General features: G+C 51.1%; 8 protein-coding genes across 8 annotated transcripts; 5 read left to right on the forward strand and 3 right to left on the reverse strand.

Annotated features, from left to right (window-relative positions):
- Window positions 1-2,310: 2,310 nt before the first annotated feature.
- Window positions 2,311-3,175, forward strand: ISF_09547 (transposase-like protein; the record flags this gene model as incomplete). Its single annotated transcript, XM_018853148.1, has 4 exons — window positions 2,311-2,322; window positions 2,378-2,475; window positions 2,529-3,081; window positions 3,149-3,175. The coding sequence occupies 4 exons, from the start codon at window positions 2,311-2,313 to the stop codon at window positions 3,173-3,175; spliced, it is 690 nt and encodes a 229-aa protein (XP_018699658.1).
- Window positions 3,176-4,647: 1,472 nt separating this feature from the next.
- On the forward strand, window positions 4,648-5,338 carry ISF_09548 (Chromo domain-like protein; the record flags this gene model as incomplete). The annotated part of the gene is made up of 2 exons (XM_018853149.1): window positions 4,648-4,940; window positions 4,993-5,338. The coding sequence occupies 2 exons, from the start codon at window positions 4,648-4,650 to the stop codon at window positions 5,336-5,338; spliced, it is 639 nt and encodes a 212-aa protein (XP_018699659.1).
- Window positions 5,339-8,184: 2,846 nt separating this feature from the next.
- On the forward strand, window positions 8,185-8,541 carry ISF_09549 (hypothetical protein; the record flags this gene model as incomplete). The annotated part of the gene is made up of 1 exon (XM_018853150.1): window positions 8,185-8,541. One exon carries the CDS (start codon window positions 8,185-8,187, stop codon window positions 8,539-8,541), a length of 357 nt encoding a protein of 118 aa, XP_018699660.1.
- A 4,827-nt stretch (window positions 8,542-13,368) lies between these two features.
- ISF_09550 (hypothetical protein) lies at window positions 13,369-14,587 on the reverse strand (the record flags this gene model as incomplete). The annotated part of the gene is made up of 3 exons (XM_018853151.1): window positions 13,369-13,410; window positions 13,468-13,688; window positions 13,777-14,587. The coding sequence occupies 3 exons, from the start codon at window positions 14,585-14,587 to the stop codon at window positions 13,369-13,371; spliced, it is 1,074 nt and encodes a 357-aa protein (XP_018699661.1).
- Window positions 14,588-15,138: 551 nt separating this feature from the next.
- ISF_09551 (hypothetical protein) lies at window positions 15,139-15,543 on the reverse strand (the record flags this gene model as incomplete). The annotated part of the gene is made up of 1 exon (XM_018853152.1): window positions 15,139-15,543. One exon carries the CDS (start codon window positions 15,541-15,543, stop codon window positions 15,139-15,141), a length of 405 nt encoding a protein of 134 aa, XP_018699662.1.
- A 69-nt stretch (window positions 15,544-15,612) lies between these two features.
- Window positions 15,613-16,501, forward strand: ISF_09552 (hypothetical protein; the record flags this gene model as incomplete). Its single annotated transcript, XM_018853153.1, has 3 exons — window positions 15,613-15,811; window positions 15,975-16,051; window positions 16,274-16,501. The coding sequence occupies 3 exons, from the start codon at window positions 15,613-15,615 to the stop codon at window positions 16,499-16,501; spliced, it is 504 nt and encodes a 167-aa protein (XP_018699663.1).
- A 295-nt stretch (window positions 16,502-16,796) lies between these two features.
- Window positions 16,797-19,369, reverse strand: ISF_09553 (Glycoside hydrolase, subgroup, catalytic core; the record flags this gene model as incomplete). The annotated part of the gene is made up of 5 exons (XM_018853154.1): window positions 16,797-17,093; window positions 17,152-17,569; window positions 17,640-17,878; window positions 17,934-18,093; window positions 18,153-19,369. 5 exons carry the CDS (start codon window positions 19,367-19,369, stop codon window positions 16,797-16,799), a joined length of 2,331 nt encoding a protein of 776 aa, XP_018699664.1.
- Window positions 19,370-20,212: 843 nt separating this feature from the next.
- On the forward strand, window positions 20,213-21,501 carry ISF_09554 (peptidase C14; the record flags this gene model as incomplete). The annotated part of the gene is made up of 4 exons (XM_018853155.1): window positions 20,213-20,551; window positions 20,600-20,653; window positions 20,703-20,873; window positions 21,052-21,501. 4 exons carry the CDS (start codon window positions 20,213-20,215, stop codon window positions 21,499-21,501), a joined length of 1,014 nt encoding a protein of 337 aa, XP_018699665.1.
- Between the last annotated feature and the right edge of the window lie 301 nt (window positions 21,502-21,802).

Consider the following 21,802-nt stretch of genomic DNA (forward strand, 5'->3'; position numbering starts at 1 on the left):
TCGATGCATCTTAGCTCGAACTAACACCCCCTTGACATCGATAGAGAATGTTTCTGGCAAATTGCTATTCGACGCGCAGAACCTGTGGGGGTACTGTACTCAATCGTAGGCCTGTGAAAGCTTAACGCAAAACTCGAAGTTCAAAATGATGCAATCAATATCGTATTTCATCTCCTATGAATACCCTCTCACCTTCTCTCATTGAAAGTGACATGATGTCGAAAAGTGGCCAATTTGCGCGGCTACAAGACAAGGAGATCATCATTCACAGTTCATTAAAAGTTTCCTCCACGGAACAGCCAATGTCAAGTGAAGATCATGTTGGCGCAGTCCGGAACAAACGTGGACTTGTCGCATCCTGCCGCACAACTAGCCCCGTTGTCAAAGTCCGCTGGACCTCTGCGTAGTGGCCTGTAACTCTGGCTCTGTCGCGGTAAGCATATGTGCTGTTTGGAGATCGTGACACTTACGACATCAAGAGTTGTGGGATGGAATGACGGAGATGAGCTATACTCGAAGTATCTCTTGTCTCTAGCGCAGAGATAGACTTCAACGCCGTATTTGCGATTCAGGTAGTCTAATCTGCACATGACCCTCTGAAGACTCCTAGAAATATTTTCATTTCTTCTGTTCCTGAAATTCTTCTTCAAAGGCATTAAAATGCGATCTTTGTTCTGCATTTCGGAGTTTGCTGGCTAGACGGTATGTAGTGCCGGGTAGACCTGGGCTGACTGTTGTGCGTGCCAGCATCGTAAATATGTTAAGGATGCCAAATGTCAAAGATCAGCCACTCGATATCTTTGCGCAACCTGTAACGAACTTCGGTGGCCGTTTGTGCACAAGATGTCACCCATGTGTCGCTTCCTCATCTTGCGTGTCGCTCTGTTGAGGGTGTTTTCCCGGCGATAGCACTTTCCAGGGAAGAGAAGCTTGCGACGCTGACTTTGTGGCCGGTGATATTGGCAGTTGTTCTCCCTTTTTTTTTTCTTTTTTTTTTCTTGGTTCAACCAGTGCCAGTGCCCGCTGTCAAGAAGCTGAAGGGCAGAAAAGGAAAACGAAGGGGAGAAGTGGACATGGGCTGAGCCGCCGTCGCCTAAAGCGATAGGCTGCTAGCACAGCCAGAAAGCCAGTAATGCGCGAGCATGATGCGCCGATGGTGCCAACGACGGGTGGTGGTCAGAACCTGGAGGAGCCATGGAGCACGAACGCATCAGCCAAGACTGTTGGCCCGAAAAGCAGCAAGAGAAGGAAAGCCACTAGCTTAAGCTGTCGGGAAATGGTTGCGCAAAAGGCGGACAATCAGCAGTGAACAAAAGGGGAACTAAATAAAACGACAGAAGACACCGCACTCTGATAGTTCGCGGTACCGAGAAGGGGAAGAGAGGCTAGAGTGGACGGATGCAAAATTCACCAAGCGGACAAGGTAAAGGACCAGAAAGTGGACGCGCTTGCCTAGAGGCACCGCTGAGCCTTTTACAGTCGTGAGGCAGATTTTGACTAGAAAAGAGTGAACGAACTTCGTTCGAGGCTGGATTGGACGACGATGCAGACCAGAATTAATGGCGAGTAAGGTTCACGCCAGCAACGCCGGCGAGCAAGAACTGCGTAACAGCAGGCCGAAGAGAGCGAGTGCAGCGTAAGGCTGCCCTGGGCCGCGCTGGCAAATCTCCACTGCTGATACGCGGATGTACAGTAATCTCCTAATTTTCATTCATCCGTGAACTGAAGCGACGCTTCTTCCTCAGCTCACCAGCATGCGGATGATAGGAGCGTGTTTTCTTGTCCATTGTTTGCTACTGAATAGTTTGGTGGCATTGACCGTCATATTGATAAGACTTCGGGTTAGTACGTAGATGCTTGGGGCATGTCGGCGTGAGCGCATGAATGTGGAGATGTACAATACAGCCAGCAGCTATTCATACACCATGCTTTGGCGAGGCTAATTTACCCCGGATCGCTGATTGCGATGACGTCGGTACCACTCTCTAGAACGAGTCACCTGAGTCGGTGTAAGTACGGTGACGAAAAAGGGTACAGGCAACCAAAACAGAGTAGGCGTTGCGCTGGGTACGTGGCTACGGAGCTATTATACGCAGCAGCTGAGCGACTGTGTAGCCCTTGGTGGTTGAACAGCGCGCGAACCCATCGTTTGGCAGGCTTTGCGGGCTATAAAACTGATCAGGCGCTTTGATCGAAATCTAGGCACCAGCCGAGAACGTTCTCATACCAAAACCAAGGTGGTCTACCACGTCAGCGCCGATCATGTCGGATATCGGGGTCGATCTTATCACCAACACCCTGAGCACCATCATGCCGTTCAGGGTAACTACAAGTACATGCTGATCACATCCAGGAAGAAGTACTCCACCCTTGCAAGCTCAAGTACGACAGGTTCTGCCTGAGCCTGTGTCTTTCTATCGAAACTGCCACTTACATTCGATCAAATGGCCAGCGCCAAGACTGGCGTGTCTCATGGTCAGTTCCTCACGCTCGAGTACAGCCAGCGTTAACCACTACGTTGTAGACAGTACGGCCGCCGATGCCGACCTCGATGACGATATCCCAACAGAGCCGAATAGTCCTACTCGCTACCGCGAATTCCTGTCAGATCCATGGCCGCGACCCCGAAGGCGCAGGTACGCGGCCGATCGGAAAAGAAGATCCTCAAGGAGAGGCAACCGTATACTTGAGAACTTTACTGGGTGGCAGCATATCGCGCCACTACGCAAGGTGCGCAATGTTGTGGTATGGATACGCAAATCCACTCTTCATTCGGCTGTGTGGGATGACGAGATCAAGCTTCGACTAGGTATCGATAATGCAACACGTTGGAACTCATGGTATCGATTGCTGGATAATCTTCTGCGGTATCAAACGCGTGTTAAGCAGTTCCTAATTGAACATGATAGAGAGCTTCAAGACGAGATTCTACTAGCTTCAGAGTGGGAGTTCATAAAACGAACGCATCGTTTCCTGCAGCCGTTTGCCTCGGCTACATTGCTTGCTGAGGGGGCACGCTCGACACTATCCCAATCCCTCTCGATCATGGATGTTTTATTGCGGCAGTATGAGAAGTACAAGGTTAGTTTCGTACTTCCTTTTACCTACGGGCTACGGGCTCTACTAACAAGCCGCTATAATTATGCAGCAGTTGTATAGTTCGGAAGAAACATGAGATCCTCACATGGTACACTGCATCGACATGGGCTGGTTCGTGCTTGACAAGTACTACGCTTTATCAGATCAGACGCCTGTATATGCTGCCGCGCTCCTCCTTGATCCTTCGAAACGACGGAAATACATTCTGAACGGAACTGGAGGGAGTCCTGGCAAGCCCCTGCCATTGCTGCTGCGCAGAAAATTTGGTTAGACGAGTACAAGACTGCGGCGATCCCAGAATCCTTGCCAGTGCCTCCAGATGTGTCCTCTTCTAGGAGACAGCGCAACGAGCTTGATGAGCTATTGAGCGATATCGCAGTCACTGATCCTGTAGTAGATGATGCTGATGACTTCGAAGCCTTTGTTAATGCGCCTCCAATTCGGATTACTGGGTATCCTCTCGAGTGGTGGCTGCATCCAGATCAAAGGAAATCATATCCACGTTTGTCCCGTATGGCCATTGATATCCTCTCCACTCCTCCTGAATCATCTAATGTAGAGTCGCACTTTTCGTCTGCGCGCCGTACGCTATCATGGGACAGAGGAGCATGACGTGCGAGAACCTGGCGAAGGTGGAGTGCGTGGGCAACTGGATACGCGAGGGTATCATTGTTCCTAGGTCGCATGGCGGCAGGGGGCTCTTTCGAGCGGTGCTGTTGAGTTGGGTATGGACACTGAGGCTGAGGATTTGCTAGATTAGGACAGCGCCCACATTCTTCTAGACTGCTATAAATAGATGTGGCTTAGCTGGATATCAAGGTTGCTAAAATGGCTATGTGGCTATATGGATATCAGTCTGGATATATCGATATCCATATAGTGTCGCGAGCTTATCTGGATATCGATATAAGGCCTCGGATTTTGGTGGATATCGATATAGGCAGGTCTGGCAATAAGCCCGTGGCTGGACCGCACTCGGTGGCGCGAGATGTACAAAGGCATCCGCAGAGACATCCTAAAGGACATGATATCCATACCAAGGCATAGAGGCGGTCTGTATCTTGGCCAAGGCGATGGCGAGGCTTGCGAAAGTATTACTATACCCCATCTCGCCGAACAGAAAATTGCCTACCTCATGCACGCCGTCGATTTGATTCTGAACCGATGCGAGAGGACGGCCAACGATACGAGCCGTCAAAACTTGCTGCTTCTAGAGCAGGGGCATACCGTAAGGAATCTGCTTCTCATTCGTGCAGATCGGGGATGTGTACTTGCAAGACAGCCGTGACTTCACACCGGGCACGGCCCAGAGGTGGTGGGAAATACACACATGAAGGCTGTAGGGCGGCAAAACCAACCACACACCTAGGTGCGCTCGACGCGCGAAGTTGACGCGCCAGTTTTCTGGTTGAAAGTTCAGGCAGATTTATGGGGCGGCAACAAGGAGCTGCGCAACGCGCTGTGGCGCATATTATCTTCTTTCGATAACCTAAATTTTGACCGTCACAGCCAGAACGTCAATCATAAACAAGCATTTCGGCATCCAGGATGGCATCGCTAATACGGATCTTGAACTACTCGCCGACGGAAGAAGCACATCAGAGCGAGGAAGCGTCGCCGAGCGGGGCAGCGTCGCCAAACGATTCAGAACAGCCCGAGGAACCAGCGAGACCAAATGGATCAGCACCGCCGACTGCACCAAAGGCACCGGGCGGAGCAATGTTGATGGGCAAGTCCAACTCCCTTCCTGATCGAAGCGAACTTGGAGTGTCAACAATTGAATCCCAATCGGTCACAACCGATGCGAAACAACTGGTTCATTACAACGGTCGAAATTGGGCGTACGAAAGTTATGAGTGGCTTGAGCCAGGCATTCTGTCATTGAATCTCAAGCCTGTCGGATCAAACGGCGGCAAATGAGCTTGTCCGCGAGGCGGCTTACCTACAATCCGACGACCCTGACCAACTTCTAAGGCTTTGGAAGGCCACCCCCCGACCTGTCTATATGCCCGACCCTACACTTTATGAGATATTTGCGGTTCACCGGCATAAGGAGGTCAAGAATGAGAAAGGTGAGAAAGCCATCTGGCTACAGGTACAATGGACGGGTTTCAGCAAAAGGGACACGACTTGGGAGCCAGAGACATACGTCAAGCAAGTCGCCTCGGGTGTGTTGAACGAGTACTGGTCCAAGCGAGCAAAACGCCCAGCAAAGATATCCAAGCGGGTCCGTCCATAGCGTCAAGCGAGGCAGCAGCGGTAGCGGTTTTTCAATAGCGGCCAATTTCACCGTGAAGCATCGCTGTTGCCATCCCGCTCAATCTCCCCCACCCGCGGTCTTGAGGGAGCGGCTATACGCCAGGCGGGAAGCTGCCGGCTGCTGCTGGCAGCATACTATGAGTCAAACCTGCCGGCCCCTCTCTGTGCGGATCAGCTCTCAGATCTTCCCTTCGCTTGGACCAGCGACTATTCGCAGACGCGCGAACAGACAACTGTCCATTGCCATCTTCATATCACGCCCCGTCCCCGGCCGTGCTTGTGCATGCACGGTCACAACTCTTTTCCATCGAGAGCTCAGTCATGATTGAGCTGTCCCGGCGCTCGCGCCATATCGCAAACCGTGCTGCAACTATCTGAGCAGCCCCGGCAGAGCAGGGTTGCTGACGGCCGTGTGGCTATGACATTCCGCAAAATTCATTTATGGCGTTTTTTTCTCAAACAGCACGCCTATAGGGACTCTCATGGCCACCCTCCCCGTCCTATGGACTCATCTCGAGCGCCGGTTTAGGGTTCCAAGATGCGCATGTGTACACTTCAACTCCAGTCTTGGAATGATAGGTCTGACAGACCTTGCTCGGAGAGGGCCTCATCCAATAAATTTATGCATATTATGTCATCCGATATTCCGATCACTAGTGTCCAATGTCGTGAAAACTGTCAATCACCGAGACTTCGTTGATACACGGACGTGGGCCCGCGCAGCATATATGGCGACGGCAAGAAAGCTACAGAGAAGGGCGAAACAAATGTCACACTTTTAGTTAACAAGAATAATAGTGGCAGCCATTTTAGCCTGTGACGTAGCGCCGCCTGATATCCACCAGGTACCCGAAACTTTTTCGTGGGGTAAATGTGCGATTAAACTCAGCCGTTAGTTTGCCATATATGCACCAGTTGTTGCTCTGTTACGACCAAATTACCTTTCGGCGATGGAGTAGAAATTCCCTTCCTATCCTGAGCTTTTTTCTGCCTAGAAATACGGCATTCAATCAGTTTCTGCCCATGTAGTCTCATTCTTGCCTCAGGAAAAAAAATGGTACAGGGTACCAGATAACTCTAGCGGCCAGATCGAGATCCACCATTTCGTTACAAGTTAACTAGCAAAAGAGTGACACTTGAAACGCCTTTCTGTGTACATGTTCCAATCTTATGCTGCAGAAGTTTTGTCCTTAAAGAGCTCCAAGCTATATTTTAACGCCTCAATCCGCTGCATGTTGAATGTCGGTGTAGGTTGCTTCTTGCCTGCACGTTGTTGAAGGACTTCCGGTTCATATGTAGCTCGCGCGGGATTGATATGCTTATGAGACCATGCCACTTATTCCTCGCTCCCGATGACAGCTTCAGGAGAAGGACGTGGCGTTATGGATCGAAGGGAATTGTCGTCATCGCCAAACCCTGGCCAGCTCGGGCCGGTGACATGCGGCATGCGCAGCTGTCTTTGGCATCCTGTCGGGGATGCCGAGTCGTAAGTAGTGTCTCCATGGAGGGGTCTGCTCAGCCTCGTCAGTTGCTCTAGCATGATATGGCTGACCAACTTCAATAATTGTCAGCATTCATAGCCGATTCGTTGCTGACACATGGTACGAATATCTGCGTAATGGAGATCACAAGGTTCTCCTGAAGCAGTGCACAGTTTGTTGCTGTCTCTTCCATTAGCATCGCAATACAACGGCTGAGTTGATATTATCGCACCAAGCAGGGGTCAACAACGCCTTGCAGTGCTAGCGTTTGCCTGTTGTTGCAGTCTAGGCTAGAATGCAAAAAAAACGAAACGCGAAGTATTGCTGACGGTAGCGCTCCCGTTGGTCCCCGCTGATCCCTGTACAGAGATCAGGTGACAAAGGCCGTGGGTCGTTGGCGCGACACGCGCGCGGTGGCACTCCTGAACTGCCAGACGCCGGCGTGATCCCGCTGACGGGCATCGATATAGGTTATTCAGCGTCATGCTGCCAACTTTTCAGGATGATAGCAGGGAGAGCTGCCATTCTATCCGCGAAGAGCCCGATAGCAAAGGTAGCTGCAAAGATGCTGTCGCGACTTCAATGACAGCACTCGCAAACGCTGCCAGATGGTTACGTGCACACAGTTTCGGCTTTTGCCAAAGTGGAAACCCTGACGTCAACGTTCATACCATGGATCGCAGCATTGTCATTGCCTTTCTGTCCGCAGGAGACAATGCAACACCTCGGCTGCTCGCACTGCATAGGAGCCCACTCACCGATTTGCCTCACCCAATCTCCACGAAGCGTTGTTCAATGTTGTCCGAAGGCTATGAGGCGTTCTTCGCTGCGTGCATTGCGACGGCTGCAGCGTAAGATTGAGCGTGATTTTTGAAAATGAGTGAGGGCAACGCAGCTATAAGACGGCACCCAGCGGCCACGACTTGTTGCACCCCAATCTTCATTCCCTCTTTGTTTCCTTTCGAAACAAAGCTGATTGCCAGAGCACAAGCCAAAATCCTGATCGAAGCAAGAATCGCAGCGTCGAAGCCTTGAAGCACACCCAGAAACATGCGTGTCCCTGTCAAAAACGTTCATGGCGTGCCTCAAAACAAGTTCGTGAGGCAGAAAACAAAGCCATACGCGAAAAACCGGTGTCCGGTGTTACTATCTCGGCAGGGCACAGATAGACCTCTCAATTGGAGTAGAGTCAAAAACACAGCAGCACGCAAGTAAGAAGATCCATCCGGCCGCGAACACATACGTCGCAGAATGCACAGCACGCAGTCACCGCAGTGACGGTCCACATCGGCAGCTACTTCTACAGAGAACACGCGGTCCTTCCAACACGTCCGAAGACGTCATCATGATCAGTGATGATAGCGAGCCCGAAGACGTCATCACGATCAGTGATGATAGCGAGTCCGAAGACGTCATCACGATCAGTGATGATAGCGAGTCCGAAGACGTCATCACGATCAGTGATGATAGCGAGTCCGAAGACGTCATCACGATCAGTGATGATAGCGAGTCCGAAGACGTCATCACGATCAGTGATGATAGCGAGTCCGAAGACGTCATCACGATCAGTGATGATAGCGAGTCCGATGACTCCGACCTTGAGTCAGAGTTTGGTGACCATACGGGTGTTGTCAACGGTGACCGCAAGGCCGATCACCAGGATGAAAACAAAGGCTACAGCTCCCAGCGCTTTCCATGGTAATTTCGATCATGAGTCCATCACATTTACGGTTCTATGCTAATAGGTTCAGTGTAATTTGCTCCGATGTTGTTCCGTCAAAGGAGGGGCAACAATGTCGAGGGTCGACAAATCACTTCTACTGCTTGGATTGTCTACAAAATCTGGCCAAATATACAATCAGCCAAGGGAGTGCCACGATTCGATGCAAAACGGGCCAGGGTATCTGTTCCGCTCCATTTCTTGCCGAACAGTTCCAATTCCTGGGCCCGCGAACCGGCGAGCCTGATTGCAAAGCACTTCTCGAACAAATTGTCATTGACGAAATTCGACGCGACCTCGAGCTAGTGCTCAAAGATGACGCCAAATGTCCGTTCTGCCCCTGGTCGGAGCAGTACCCTGACATTGAGACAGCACCTATTTTCCGCTGTCGGAACCACAACTGCCGTTTAGCGAGTTGCAGACGATGCCGACGTCAAGCGCACCATGGACATGAGTGTAACAAAACGACATTCGTGTCTCCTTCCGATCTCAAAGCAAAAGTTTCTGCTATATTCTACGAGTGTCTCTCGGTTGCTGTCATACGCAGGTGCAAGTAAGACGCTCACACGATGCATTCGTTGTACACGGCTAACCCTATTACAGCAAATGCAAGACTCCATTCACTCTCCGAGAAGCCTGCAACAAGATTGTTTGCAGCAAATGTGAAAACAAGCAATGGTATCGTATTTTCCGGCTTCGCAATGAACAAAACACTTACTGACAATGCTCGCAGCTACGTTTGCCGCAAGAATCTGGACTGTGCGAACCGTGACGCTGGATATGCCCATTTCGCCCAACACAACGAGGCGGGTAAATGCCCCCTCTACAAAAACACAAATTTGTTACATCTTGAGAACAAACGTGAGGTACTGCCATTAGTTGCGAAGATGATCATCAGAGATCACCCGGATCTGGAGCCACTGGTGCGCGAAGTCTACACCAAGCTTTGTGAAGAGCTTCGAGAAGAATATCGGAGCTTGCGTCAGAAATAACAGCAAAGCGAGCGACTCATCGAGCGATACCTGCGGGGACGATTTTGTACTTTGTCGGCTCTTATCTAGCCAAAGAACGTTACCAGTCTAAAAACAGATCAACCGATTCTCACGCCTGACAGCCTTTCTTGAACCAATGAGCTTTGGTACGTCGTAGCTCCGGGCTGCGCATGATCAATGGAAATTGTGACTTAGACGTGGTGTGTCTTTGGTGATGTGCGAAAATGCAGTATTCGCGGCTGGGGCAGTCTACTGATCCAGCGAGAAATTCTCCCGATATTCCGTTGATGTTCTTACCCTCTCAAGTCCTTGTAGCTCATCTTTCACCCGATGTTGGAGACGCAGCCACAACGCCATCTGGTGACAACGGAGATGCTGTTCAGCGCTCATGGCCAAATACGAGCGGTCAATGAGCGGCGATGATGCTGTTCAAGAAGCGAAAAACTTGATTGTCCATTTATTTGGCTCAGATAAGTGGCACAGGAGGTCACGAAAGCTAGGGTTGATATACGCACATGGCCAAGAGTCAAGAGCGTTCAATAGCATATGGTTATGAACCTAGTCTATAGTTGATTATCGATTTTAAAAAGGTCATTGCTCGTGCAGCCGCCTCAACGTGCAAGCGCCCGTGGAGCTAGACAAAACCGAAGTGAAATTGCCAGCGGCGTTTCGATCGAAGAGGGGTCACACGACGGGCATTGGAGAAGATGTTTCTATAGCAAAAGACCGCCTTTTTCGAGCCGAATTAGTATGACGCAAAGTAATGCATATTCAATAGAGCCAACAATGTCGCTGCCTGGTTCTATCATGATCCATTATGCCTGTGCGATTTCAATAAAAACAATATCGCGGAATACTCAAAACTAAGTGCTGTGATGCGAAGGTAAATATCCAGGTAATAGCTTGACCGTGCAGAAATCCTTCGCCCGTCCGGCCAGTCGCGCGACGCCGCGCGACCTGGGTGAGCTCTCCAAGAACATTTGGAGGGCAAGCATTGCGCTTCACAGCGGCGATTCAAATTTACACCCAGCTGTTGGTCAACAAACGTTGTGATGATCAATACTGTCAGCTTTTCGTCACGACCTAGAAGGGCTTCTATTGGCCGAATGCTGCAAACAAGAAATTGATCACAATAAACAGTTTTCTGCATGGATGCCTGACTCGTTCATCTAAAGCGGGTCGCGGCGCACAGGTCGAAATGGTCCCTGGATATTGACAAGCTCAGTCCTGAACTAGAGAGCTTCGCTTGGTCTTCTACGGATTCCTTGTCGATCAGAAAGACCCTTACAATTATCAACTCTAATCGCCTGGTAGCTACAGCCACGGGCAAAATGGCCTTCCTCAAGATCTCCATACATTCGTTGCTAATGTAAGCCTCCAGACACCATTTGGCAGCTCTGCATCAATATGACGACCAGAAAAAAATGGTCGTGAGGCATGAAAGCGTTTAAATGAGTTTGGTTTTGCCTTCATTTTAAGGTTGTTTTTTGAGACATTTTGACAAGCTTTTGACTCCATCAAAGTTGCTTGGAAAATTAAATACTTCACCGAAACGGGAAGCCCATTTTGCCCATGAGTGTATCGATCATCTATCATGACATGCGAGATGAGGGTTCATCGAGCTGCTCTTGGCACGCAGAGAATCGGACTGTTTCTCTGCGAGTTCCCAGCGGGCACCACGTGGAGGTGGAAGCTCATCGTCCACCGCCGCAGAAGTGAAGAACGAAGTTGGCCATCTCCTGTTTTCTCACATCAAAAGGCTTATTTAAATAGGGATTAAGGATACGGTGCTCTCTGCAACAGATCCTGGTCTTGAGCCTCGTTGTGGAAGGCCGCCCAATGTGTCACGGTGCGGGTCGTGCTCGTGGTCAACTGACTCGGATTCTAGCGACACCGGATGGCCGTGATGTGTATGGATAGTCCTTAGGACCAACTGATCACCACGAGTGCCGTGATTGTAGACACCTTCCTCCGGGAAATACTCGAGTCTTGTGTTGATCTGTAGCGGGCTCGAACGCGAGCTAAGCGACTGATAGCCATACTGCTGCTGGTTCGTGAGGCGGCGCCATTCTACTTCGTCATAAGGATATTCATCGGGGCTCCCTGGTTGCGCTTCAGACGATGAGCCTTTGGGGCGGCGCGGGAGAGCAGGGCTAAGCCGGTGCTGGCCAGGACTGACTGGCGATGACGTTGAACACGGAATTTGCGGCGAGGCGGGCGCCACCAGTGGACGGCGCGGGAGTCATCCCCTCCGATAGCAACTGCTACATGTTTAGATGATTTATGAGGTGGTCCCGGGAAATTAAGACGCCCGTGGCAAAGAGAGTGGGTTAATAGACTATCTGCGCAACAGTTTCTAGCAACCTACTTCGTGGATAACGGCTTTTTGTCACTTGTCCATTTATTCCTCCAACCGTTTAGCGCTTTCTGCCCTTTGCGGCTATGTGCCTTTTAAACCCACGGGTGTTAGCGCCTGATTCAGCCAATTTCTGTCCAATTGGTTTGGCTCTCTCCCACGCCGACGCCGGACGGTTGGTAGCTTTCCGCGTACCTATTTGGACTTGTATTTATCTACGCAGGCGCCGTCTGGCCCCTCGCGCCGGTCGCGGGCGTGGACGATTGGTCAATCGCCATTGCCCACGGCTGCGCAAGAGCGCTGAACGGGTCACTCGGTGCTGCTGTCTACTGGGTGTGCGTTTGGGTGGCTGCAAATTCTCTCTACAAAGGTGGGTACCAGTGTAGATGCAAGAGGAAGGTTGGTTATTTTGCATTTGCAAGTACGCAAGTTGTCGCGGTAGCCGCAGCTATCAAGCTGCTATCACGAAGCCACTTGTTCGTCATGTTGTGGTCATGACCGGATGGGAGCACAAATTCGCATTCTAGAGGTGTTTTATTACAACAAGATATGGCTTCCTAGTAACAAAATCTACACTGGTTATTGTTACTGTACTGTACTAGATTTACTTTATATTTGGTTTTAATCGGGTGCGGCCCGGCGAGCCTGGGGTGCCGCCGGCCCCACCATCGTAAAACGGCTTTCGAACACACAAAACAAGGTGGTTGAGTTTGTTCAAGGCATAATTCTCTTCTCCGGAGAAGCATCAGAAAGGGGGACCTGGACTGCCGAAGATGACCGCTTGGCAAAAATCATGCAAGTCCTCGGCCCGTTTCCGCCCAGCCTACTTGATGAGAGAGGACGTCGCTCCGCACAACTTTTTGATCAGCAAGGTAAACCCCCCAATATACATCGCACTGCCACTCGGCTGTGTTGCTGACATGTTTGCATTGCTAGGGAAGCTTCTTCAGACTCCTAGCTTGAAGCCGACGAGCCTTGAGCGCTTGCTTAATGGCCAAGGGAAGCCCTTTAGCAGGCCCCCTGATATGCGAGAGACTGAAGTTGGTGCTTTTATCGACTTGATTAAAGGTATGCTGGAAATCGACCCGACGGCGCAAGTCTGCGGCGCAATTACTGCAGCACGAGCGGCTCTCTTGATCTGTGGCATGACTGCAGATACAGGAATGAAACTCAATCGCAAAAGAACGTTGTGCTCGACACTTGATAGTTGGGTGGCAGCACATCATGGGCGTTGTTCTCGATGTTTTCACAAACGGGAGCGCGCAAGGACGCCGAACTGGTTTCATGGGGCCTGGCAGGTTTACTCTGAAAGCTCGCCATTTTCCACATTGCAACTCTATCGCGGTTACATCTTCCTAGCTGTCGCAAAAGCAGCACTTTTTTTCTTCACCCTCGCAATTTCGACGCCATAATATAAGAAACATACGCCGAGCCCCTCTGCATGTATTGACATTTCATTCGTTACTCATCATCGGAATATTCGGTTTCATCATCGGAAACATCCTGTCTCCCAAGTCAGCAACGGACACAGATAGCCGGCGGGAGCGCGCGCGGTCATACCCATCGGGCAAGTCGCAACTCAACGTCCACGTCATACACCCTCTGGACTTCGGGGTCTGGTCGTTCCTCCGGCGGTATTTCCAGTATCATCATCCCGTTGTTGTACATTCTGTCCGCGCAAACCTCGGTCCACGTCCCATCCCGCTGGTATTCCACAAACGTCCCTGCAGTCGCCTCGATGAGGTCCGTGATATACGGTCCGGGAAACCTTACACGAGCATCTTTTTTTTTGGGTTTGCCCCACCTCTTGATTAGAAACTCCACCCGGAAATGAAATCAAAAAAACTCTGTCCACATAAAAAAACTCACCGATATGCCTCCTTTCCTCGGCGGCCCTCATTCCTTTGACCGACTCTGTGACAACTGCCTCCAACGTCCGTAGCGGCTTGGATCTCACAGTGTCCGTTGGTACCAGCACACCACCCCAGTCGCATTTGTCAACACTCGCTAGACGGCATCGCCGCCCTGGCGGCACAAAATTGACATGCACGTCGTCTGGACTCATCTCGTTGAGGTCTTTGGTAGTCGGGACGACAAAGCAAAGCTCAAAGCTGGTCGGTTTCGGGGGCTTGGCACATGCCCACACCTTTGAAAAGAACGTCTTGACCATTTCGTCACGACCAGGCATCGACGCCGCCGCCACCGCAAACCGACGCGTTGCGCACAACGTCTCCATCAACCTCGTGCACTGCCTGTTTCGATGCTGGCAATCCTCCATCACGGGTGGTGATTGATACGAATCAAAAACGCTGCACTCTGGCCACACCAACATGTCCATGAAGAGAATGCCGCAGTCCCCCAGAAACAGCACGTCCAGCTCCGGCCGAAAGCGCCGAAACGGCGTCGCGCAGCCTGCCGCTTCCGACGCGCGAAAGTGTAGGTAGTCCTGCACCGCGCGGCGGCTCTCGCGGCACACGTGCATGGCCACGGGAAACGCCACGTCGACGGTGAGCGGCTGGCACGGGAGCGTGTAGAGCGGCTCGGTTGTGCCGTGCATGCACACGGGCACGTTGATGGGCCAGGGGAGACAGATTTCGGGCTGGTCGTCGGGCACGGAGAGGAGCCAGCTCTGATGGCGGATCTCGGCAGGGAGACAAGGGAAACCGCAGAGACTGCCCATCTTGAGAATCCACAATCTAGTACCGCAGGGTCCGTCGTATGAGGAAATCGATGCTGGGGTTGATGATGTAGCTGTCGACTTTGGCTCACAGGGGTGGGGTAGGGCAAGGTGGCCTTTATAGGTTTGGGGAGAATTTTGTTAATATCCAGTATCGGGAGGAGCAATTTTCTTTCTGGACTGGCACGTGACGGTCAATAGTCCAAGATCCATATTCAAGGAGTTCGCGCTGGATAATGAGGCTATTCCCGAAGGTTGAAAATGGGCCGATTCGTAACCCGATATCACCGACATGTCTCACAACTTCGTTTCTTGACAGAAAAAAAAAAGATTTTTTTTGAATAAATGAAAGAATGTTAGTCCTTGACTAATGAGAGTAGAAATGGCGTCTAGAACACCAGAATACTGGCAATCTTGCACGTTTACTCAAGGCCGCTCATCACCACAGGCGTGTCATTCAAGCTGCTCTTCAGTAGTGCATTATCCCATGCGACCTTGATCAGTTCAACTTCCCTCTTCACCGGGCAGCTTGCCCTGGCACCCGATTTACGACCTTAGATGCGGTCAATCTTGTCCAGCGTCTGCTTTGCCTCATTGCCAATGGAAGTAATTTGCCTCTCCTTCATTCCTCTCCGCAGCGCCGCCGCCGCCGCAACAGCAGCGACGTCATACAGAGCCAGAGGCGCAAGCAAAATGCCAGCAATGGCAAATGGATCTTTGCCTTTGCTGTCCACGAGCGAGTAAATGTCCAGCCCGACTGCTCCAAGCTCGCCGACAAGAGTGATGATGCGAGCGACGCCGGCCAAGACACCAATGGTGCCGGCGATCTCTCCGACAAACGGAATGAAGAAGAGAATGGCGGTGAGAAAGAGGATGATAAAGTTCTTCTTTTGCTCGTCGTCAATATTTTGGCCAATGTCGTTGGCCCGCTGCATGTTGGCAACCGACTGCTGTGCCATGACGATTGGTACCGAGAGTGCGTCCACCAGATCGCCGACGAGGCCGGCGTATTTGTTTTGCTGGACATTATGGTCTATCAGGAGACTGAGTGGGTAGCATACATGACGCCAACCACCAAGGACACGAGACGCAATTTTTGGAAGGGCAAGAACTTTGCCGGAACCATTGATTGGGCTGTTGACCTAATGAGCTACCACTCTGACGATGGATCCTTTGGCCACGGTGAGGATTGGTCCGACGAGTTTGAGGGCGGAACCATCAGTCCTGGTGAGTGCAAAGAGACGTATGCCAGTCTCGAAGACATTGAAAAAGACAGGGATAGCATCCCTTTGCATTGCCGGGACGAGTACACGCTTGTGGCTCTATCAGCTATCCTAAAAGACTCCATTTCCAAGCATGACGAGCTGATACAGGACCACTACGATCATAGAGGCTGTTGCCAACGGCGCACAGAATACTGTCAAGGAATTCATGTACAAGAATGCCAGCGAGTTCTTCACTTGCCAGGTAACAGAAGTTGTCGATTCATGCAAGCATTGCTGGGATTCTTGGATAATAAAAGGGAAAAACCGGGACAAAACCCGCCTTTGCCGGTACTGTGAAGATTACGTTTGTGGTTCCACAGTATTGCCGATGATCTGCTGGGAGATGAATATTCCTTGCCCTGATCCTCTACACCAATTTCGCTTCTGCGAGAAGGACTTTGCATGCCCGCCTGACTTTTCCGAGCGCTCTGATGAACCAGACAAGGACAACCTCATCCGGTCATCGACGAGATGGACGTTGAAGGAGGGCAAAAGCGACGCGTTTTATGCCGCCTTGTTGGCCGGCACAGCCGTTTCCAGCGACAAGATTGTGTGGGAGGATGTACGATGGCACGATGCCGATGGATCACCGTCATACCATGGGGGCGAACCAATGTACATGGACTTTAACTTCCCCAATCCGATATACTAAGAAGAGTCATTCTCAATGATGCGAGAAATTTCGGCATAGGATATGTAGCCCGAAGTGTCGGTGCAGATGCCCGGGGCGGCTTGCGAGTGCATCCGGTCGCCTTCAAAAGAACAGTCTGGCCCGTCACAACCCTCATGGCTCATCTTAAAAGAGCGGCCGTAGCTGGCTTCACCAACGTAGATCCTCTTTGACGGGACGCCAGCTTTGGTTACTGTATGCAAACGGTCAATAAGATATTCATCAGCAAACATCAAGTGCGAAGTCTTACTCATAGCTAGTGCCGTCTCAGTCTCGGTCAGATTGATATGCGAGCGGAGACAGTTTCCAGCTGGGCAGCCCTCACTTGACCACTGATTTCCGCATCCCATTGCCCGTGCAGGTCGTATGTCATATACACAATGTAATCAAGGTACCAAGACATCACTTCGATCGGAAACGCCTTCAGGTACCAGAAAGACGCCGGTGCGGCTATCGAAAGCGTGTAGTGATACGGGGGCTGTCTATGAATCTTGTTACTCATGAGGATCAAAAAAGCCAAATAGTTTTGGCCATCTTCAGGGCTGCCGGGTGGTGTGTCTGGAATGTCAGTGGCCTAGTTTTGGCGGCGTTAGTGATTTCAGAAGAGACAGGGGCAATCTGCCCAAACTTACACCAGGGTACTCCCAGTCGAAGTCAACACCATCTAGACCATGTTCGATGATGAACTTGACAACGTTTCCCGCAAACTGAAGCCTGTGAGCAGGGCTCATTGCCTGGCGTAGGATACCATAGGTTTCCAGCGCAGTTGAGTAACCCCAACCGCCGAATGAAATAACCTTTTTGACGCCAGTCAGAGACTTGAAACCTTCCCATTGCCCATGAGGGTCCTTGATCTTTGGCTTCCAGTTTTCAGTATCGATTTCCATAAAGGCCCAGTGGATGATTGTATAGGTTCCGCCCGTATTAGCATGCTCTGCCTTGAGATAGAGGCAATTGCGCTCGAAGTTCCACGATTCATAGTAGCCAACACGACCATACGCTGCAGGCGGTCCGGAGCTGACTATGCTCATTCCGCAATTTGAGATGCAACTAATTTTGGTTAGCTGATTCGAGTTTCAGAGTGAGGCCAGTTGAACGATAGGTGCGTGAGAATACTAACCCAATTTTCCCCCGTGGTGACGTTCCTGGATTTTCTGTTGGTCCGCGTTCATCCAAGCAAAAGTCATCCGAAAGACCACAGTTTCCCCATACGTTGCAGCATGCATTCAACGGGCACGGGTTCATATCGAGAAGAGAGCCTGCAGATGATCCAGTTGGACGCGTACTGCCTGGCTTCACGGGGCCACATACCGCATTGGCGATTGGCGCTGGCATTGGTGGTAGTCCTTCACTGACACACTGAGCAACTCGAGTTAGCGACAACATCCTTTCAACAAATATCGTAGACTCTCACAATGTTTATGTAGGCTTGGAGATTGACGCCGCAACCAGCCCAGCCCCATGTCCCATGTCGTCCCTCATTGAATTTGGCCAAGTCTGATGTCGTGATGCCGTTTGCCGTGGCGATCTTGGCGCAAGTGTCGGTTGGTTGAACGTAGTATGATGCGCAATATCTGTGAGATGTTGTTGAGTAAGATGTCTTTGTTGATGTCATGGATTGGGTGCAACTTACCCGTCCTTGTCAGGCTTCTTACTGCGATCCGGCAAACCTCCCTCAGAACAGCAGACTTGCATTCCCTCCAAGAGACCGCCCGCACCATCGCACAAGCCCTTGTCGGGGTTGTATTTTTTGAGATTCTGGAGCGAAATGCCACAACTAACTGCCAGCTTCCAGCAGTCATCTCCCATTTGAACCTCTTTAGTCTGACACGACCCGCGACGTGTCAACTCAGATACATGAGAGCCGGTATGATTTATGTACAATGCAGTGTTGCTGGTCATTGTCTGGTTGATTGCGAGATGTGCTTCAGCCTGAACCACCACGGGAAGCTCTTGAGCCGATGCAAGATTCGCAGCGCAGTCAACGCGGTCCCAAAGCCGCAGAGAGTCCTGCACCGCCGCGAGATCACCATTTGAAAATATAGCAACTCCAACAACATCGCTTGCGCTCCCGCTCGAGTCGCAAATCTGCGCTGTAGCATTGGCGACTCTTTCTTTTGTAAGACGAGGTGTAATCTCCTCCAGAACGGAGTGCACGGAAGCCTTGTTGATGGAAGTTCCGGCATAAACTCCCACGACAGTACCATTCAAGTATCCAAGCATCGATTTTGTGTGACAAGTAGCGCTCTCTTGAAAGAGCTCTGAGACTTGATGGAGCAAGAAGACGGCCGCATCCAGATGACCATCATTTGGGCTTGACCCAGACATGCTGAGCTGAATCACCGTTGATCTGTCTTTGCCCACGGGACACTCGAGAGATGAGCGCCGAGGTCGACTTAGGATGTTGCGGCGGTTGAGAAAAGAGGCATTATGAAACTCTGGCACATCAGAGAGTCCGAAAGCGGCGTTGACGCGACTGTTGGCATTGCCTTGAGTGCAGGCACGTATGGCTGTGATGGTCTCTTTATCATCCAGCGGATTGTAAAGCGCCACATCGATGAGCATCGGCTCTATGCAGTACTCGAGTCTACCGATAGACGTGAAAAGATCCCACTCGTCCGAGTGCTTGCCATCGCATGCGCGAGGGCATGGGTGCAGGTCAGAGTAGAAGGTGCGCGGGTCTTCGGGAGGTTCTTCCAGGTAATCCTTGTTACCCACGACAGTAGGCGCTTCATTGAGAATGGAATCCTGATAAATAGTCTCAGTCTCGACGCCATGAGATTCTTGAGCCTTGGCGGCGAGAAGAAGCGTCACCAGAGTGAGCGCGGAGAAGGGAAGTTGCCGTCGCATTGCGAAAGAGCAACCCGACAGAAAGCAGGGAAAGAACGTGCCACGTGACGCCGATAAGTACAAGGCAAGACTGATAGTTATAAGCGCAGCAACGGCTATGTCTGGCTAATATGAGCCATTGTTGAATAGCGAAACACGCGTAATCAGCTCAATTCCAGACTCACGGGCTAGATGGACCATTACCTCGATGGTCCCTGACAGGGCGCTGTGCAGGCGGATTCTTGGCATGGCCGCAATTGCCCATGAATGCGACCGAAAAGAGCAATAAGAATCACGAGTGTAAGCCATAGAAGCCAGGAAATATCGGTGAAGAAAAAAAAAACGTTGCGGGCCAGCAATCTTAACAGTTGCCCCGCACGGCTCGCCGCCGTTGGGGCCCTGGGTCTAATGTAATGTTCTCAGATATTGATGGCGTCTGCAGGGTCTTTCCCACTGACTAAAGAGGAAACAGCGCCGGGACACTTCAAGAGCAGCACTTTGACGACTTTGGTGGTAATCTCGCGATATCTACCATTTCCACAGTCGGCTTCGGAATAGTGTTGGTGGGAACTTGGAGCCAGCTGACAGGCCATTTTTAAGAACTTCGGCATGATTCTTCAAATTCTATGGTATATCGTGTTATATGCTGGATAGTTCAAAAAGCCGAGATGCATTGACACGCGTTTCGGTATTGATGGATGTTGGACAGCACGAGTTTCAAAGCTCGCCATCATAGGCCCTCCTGCTCGTTTATGATTGGCAAATAACAGAAAGTAGCCTTTTTCCGTCTCTTCTTCTCCTACTCAGTTCTCATACACCTTTTCCATTTTGCGATCTGTCCCCGCGTCACTTACGGCAGCCGTCATGAAGTTCGCCGCTGTTGTTATGCTGGCACTCGCGGCGCCTTTTGCCGCCGCATTTGGCCCTCGAGGTTTCGCCGAACGGTACAGTTCAGAGCAATGCGACATGTTACCCTGGAATCTACTAACACATGACTCAGATCTCTTTACTATCTACTTTACCTTGGTGAGGAAATGCTCAACGAAGGGGACATGCGAGTTGCGACGGGCGGATGAGTTCCCTGATACAATGATCTGGAGTTTTGCCCATGACTCCAACTGGCTGATTGACGCCCCCGTCAAGACCACCGAGGAGATTGGCAGATGCCTGTTAAAGCAGATCAGGGAAAAGCGATTATCCCCCGTGAGTATCACGACGCCCATGGCTGGACATGGCTAACGCTCCTACTAGCATCTCCCTATTATCTTCATCGGACACAGCCTAGGTGGTATCATCATTAAGCAGGTATGGCGGTGTGCAATTGTTAAACTTCATGTCTTCTGACCTCTACAAGGCTCTGCGTGGGCGTGACTCCCAAGACATCGTTGATGATACCGCGGGTGTTATATTTCTTGGAGCCCCTCATCAAGGTTCGTCGGTTTCTGGTGCTGGCGCTGTGCTGGCCTCTGCGACCGGTTTCCTAGGATCGGACACGACGCTGCTCCTGTCTCTGAACAATCATGGGGTCGATCTCAGCAACTTTGCGGACGCATTCCGCTCTCGTATAACCCCAAACGAAAGTCGCTAATAGAAGGTTCCGATCATATTATTCTACGAGACTAAGAAAACGTATATTCTCGGGCTATCGCTAAGCGTTGTAAGTGTGTTTATTTCTTTGTCGGGAGCCGCCTAACACTCTGTAGGTGGTTTCACGGGATTCTTCTAATGTCCACGCCGATGCCGACGAGAGCCATAGCATCGAGACGGATCTTTCCGGTCTTAACAAGCGCGGCGGGCCGACCGATACGCTGTTCACGAAACTGGCAGCGGCGATACGACGCCTGAAAACCCCATCGCTGCTCGAGCAAGCCGATACGCAGATCCGTAACAAACACTACACAGCGGACAGACTTAAGATTAAGCGACTCTCGGGCGAGCCGCTGTTAATGGATCAGTGCTACATTAACCTAGCCATCGTGGAACAATCTGGCCGCGACGCTGATTACCTAAAAACGGAAGGGGACATAGCGCCGTCGCCGTTTTCCATCTGCGCTCGACAGAAGGTCGAGGCATCCAACAAGACTCTACAGCTTGAGTTGGCAGCAATTTTTAACGAACGCGACGGAAGCGACGGCCGACCGATGCATCCATAAAGAATATTAATTTAAGGACGTGCGGGCGTCGGCAAGACTACTTTATGCAAAAAGATTGTCCACGAAGTTATTAAGGGCACGTGGGGCAAATAGAACGAATTATTCGACCGCGTGCTTTAGGTGCCTCTGCGAAACCTGAAGCTGCTAGAGAGACGCAGCATACTGAAGTACACCCTTTATGATCTCCTTAGTCATGAGTTCTTACTGCCAACGGATGGACAGAACCTCACTGGAGCGCTGTTCCCGCATTAGAAACCAAAAGCAGCAGGACATTATTTCTCCTCGACGGCCTGGACGAAGT

This window comes from Cordyceps fumosorosea (assembly GCF_001636725.1).
Source record: "Cordyceps fumosorosea ARSEF 2679 chromosome Unknown scaffold_54, whole genome shotgun sequence".
Lineage (NCBI taxonomy): Eukaryota > Fungi > Ascomycota > Sordariomycetes > Hypocreales > Cordycipitaceae > Cordyceps > Cordyceps fumosorosea.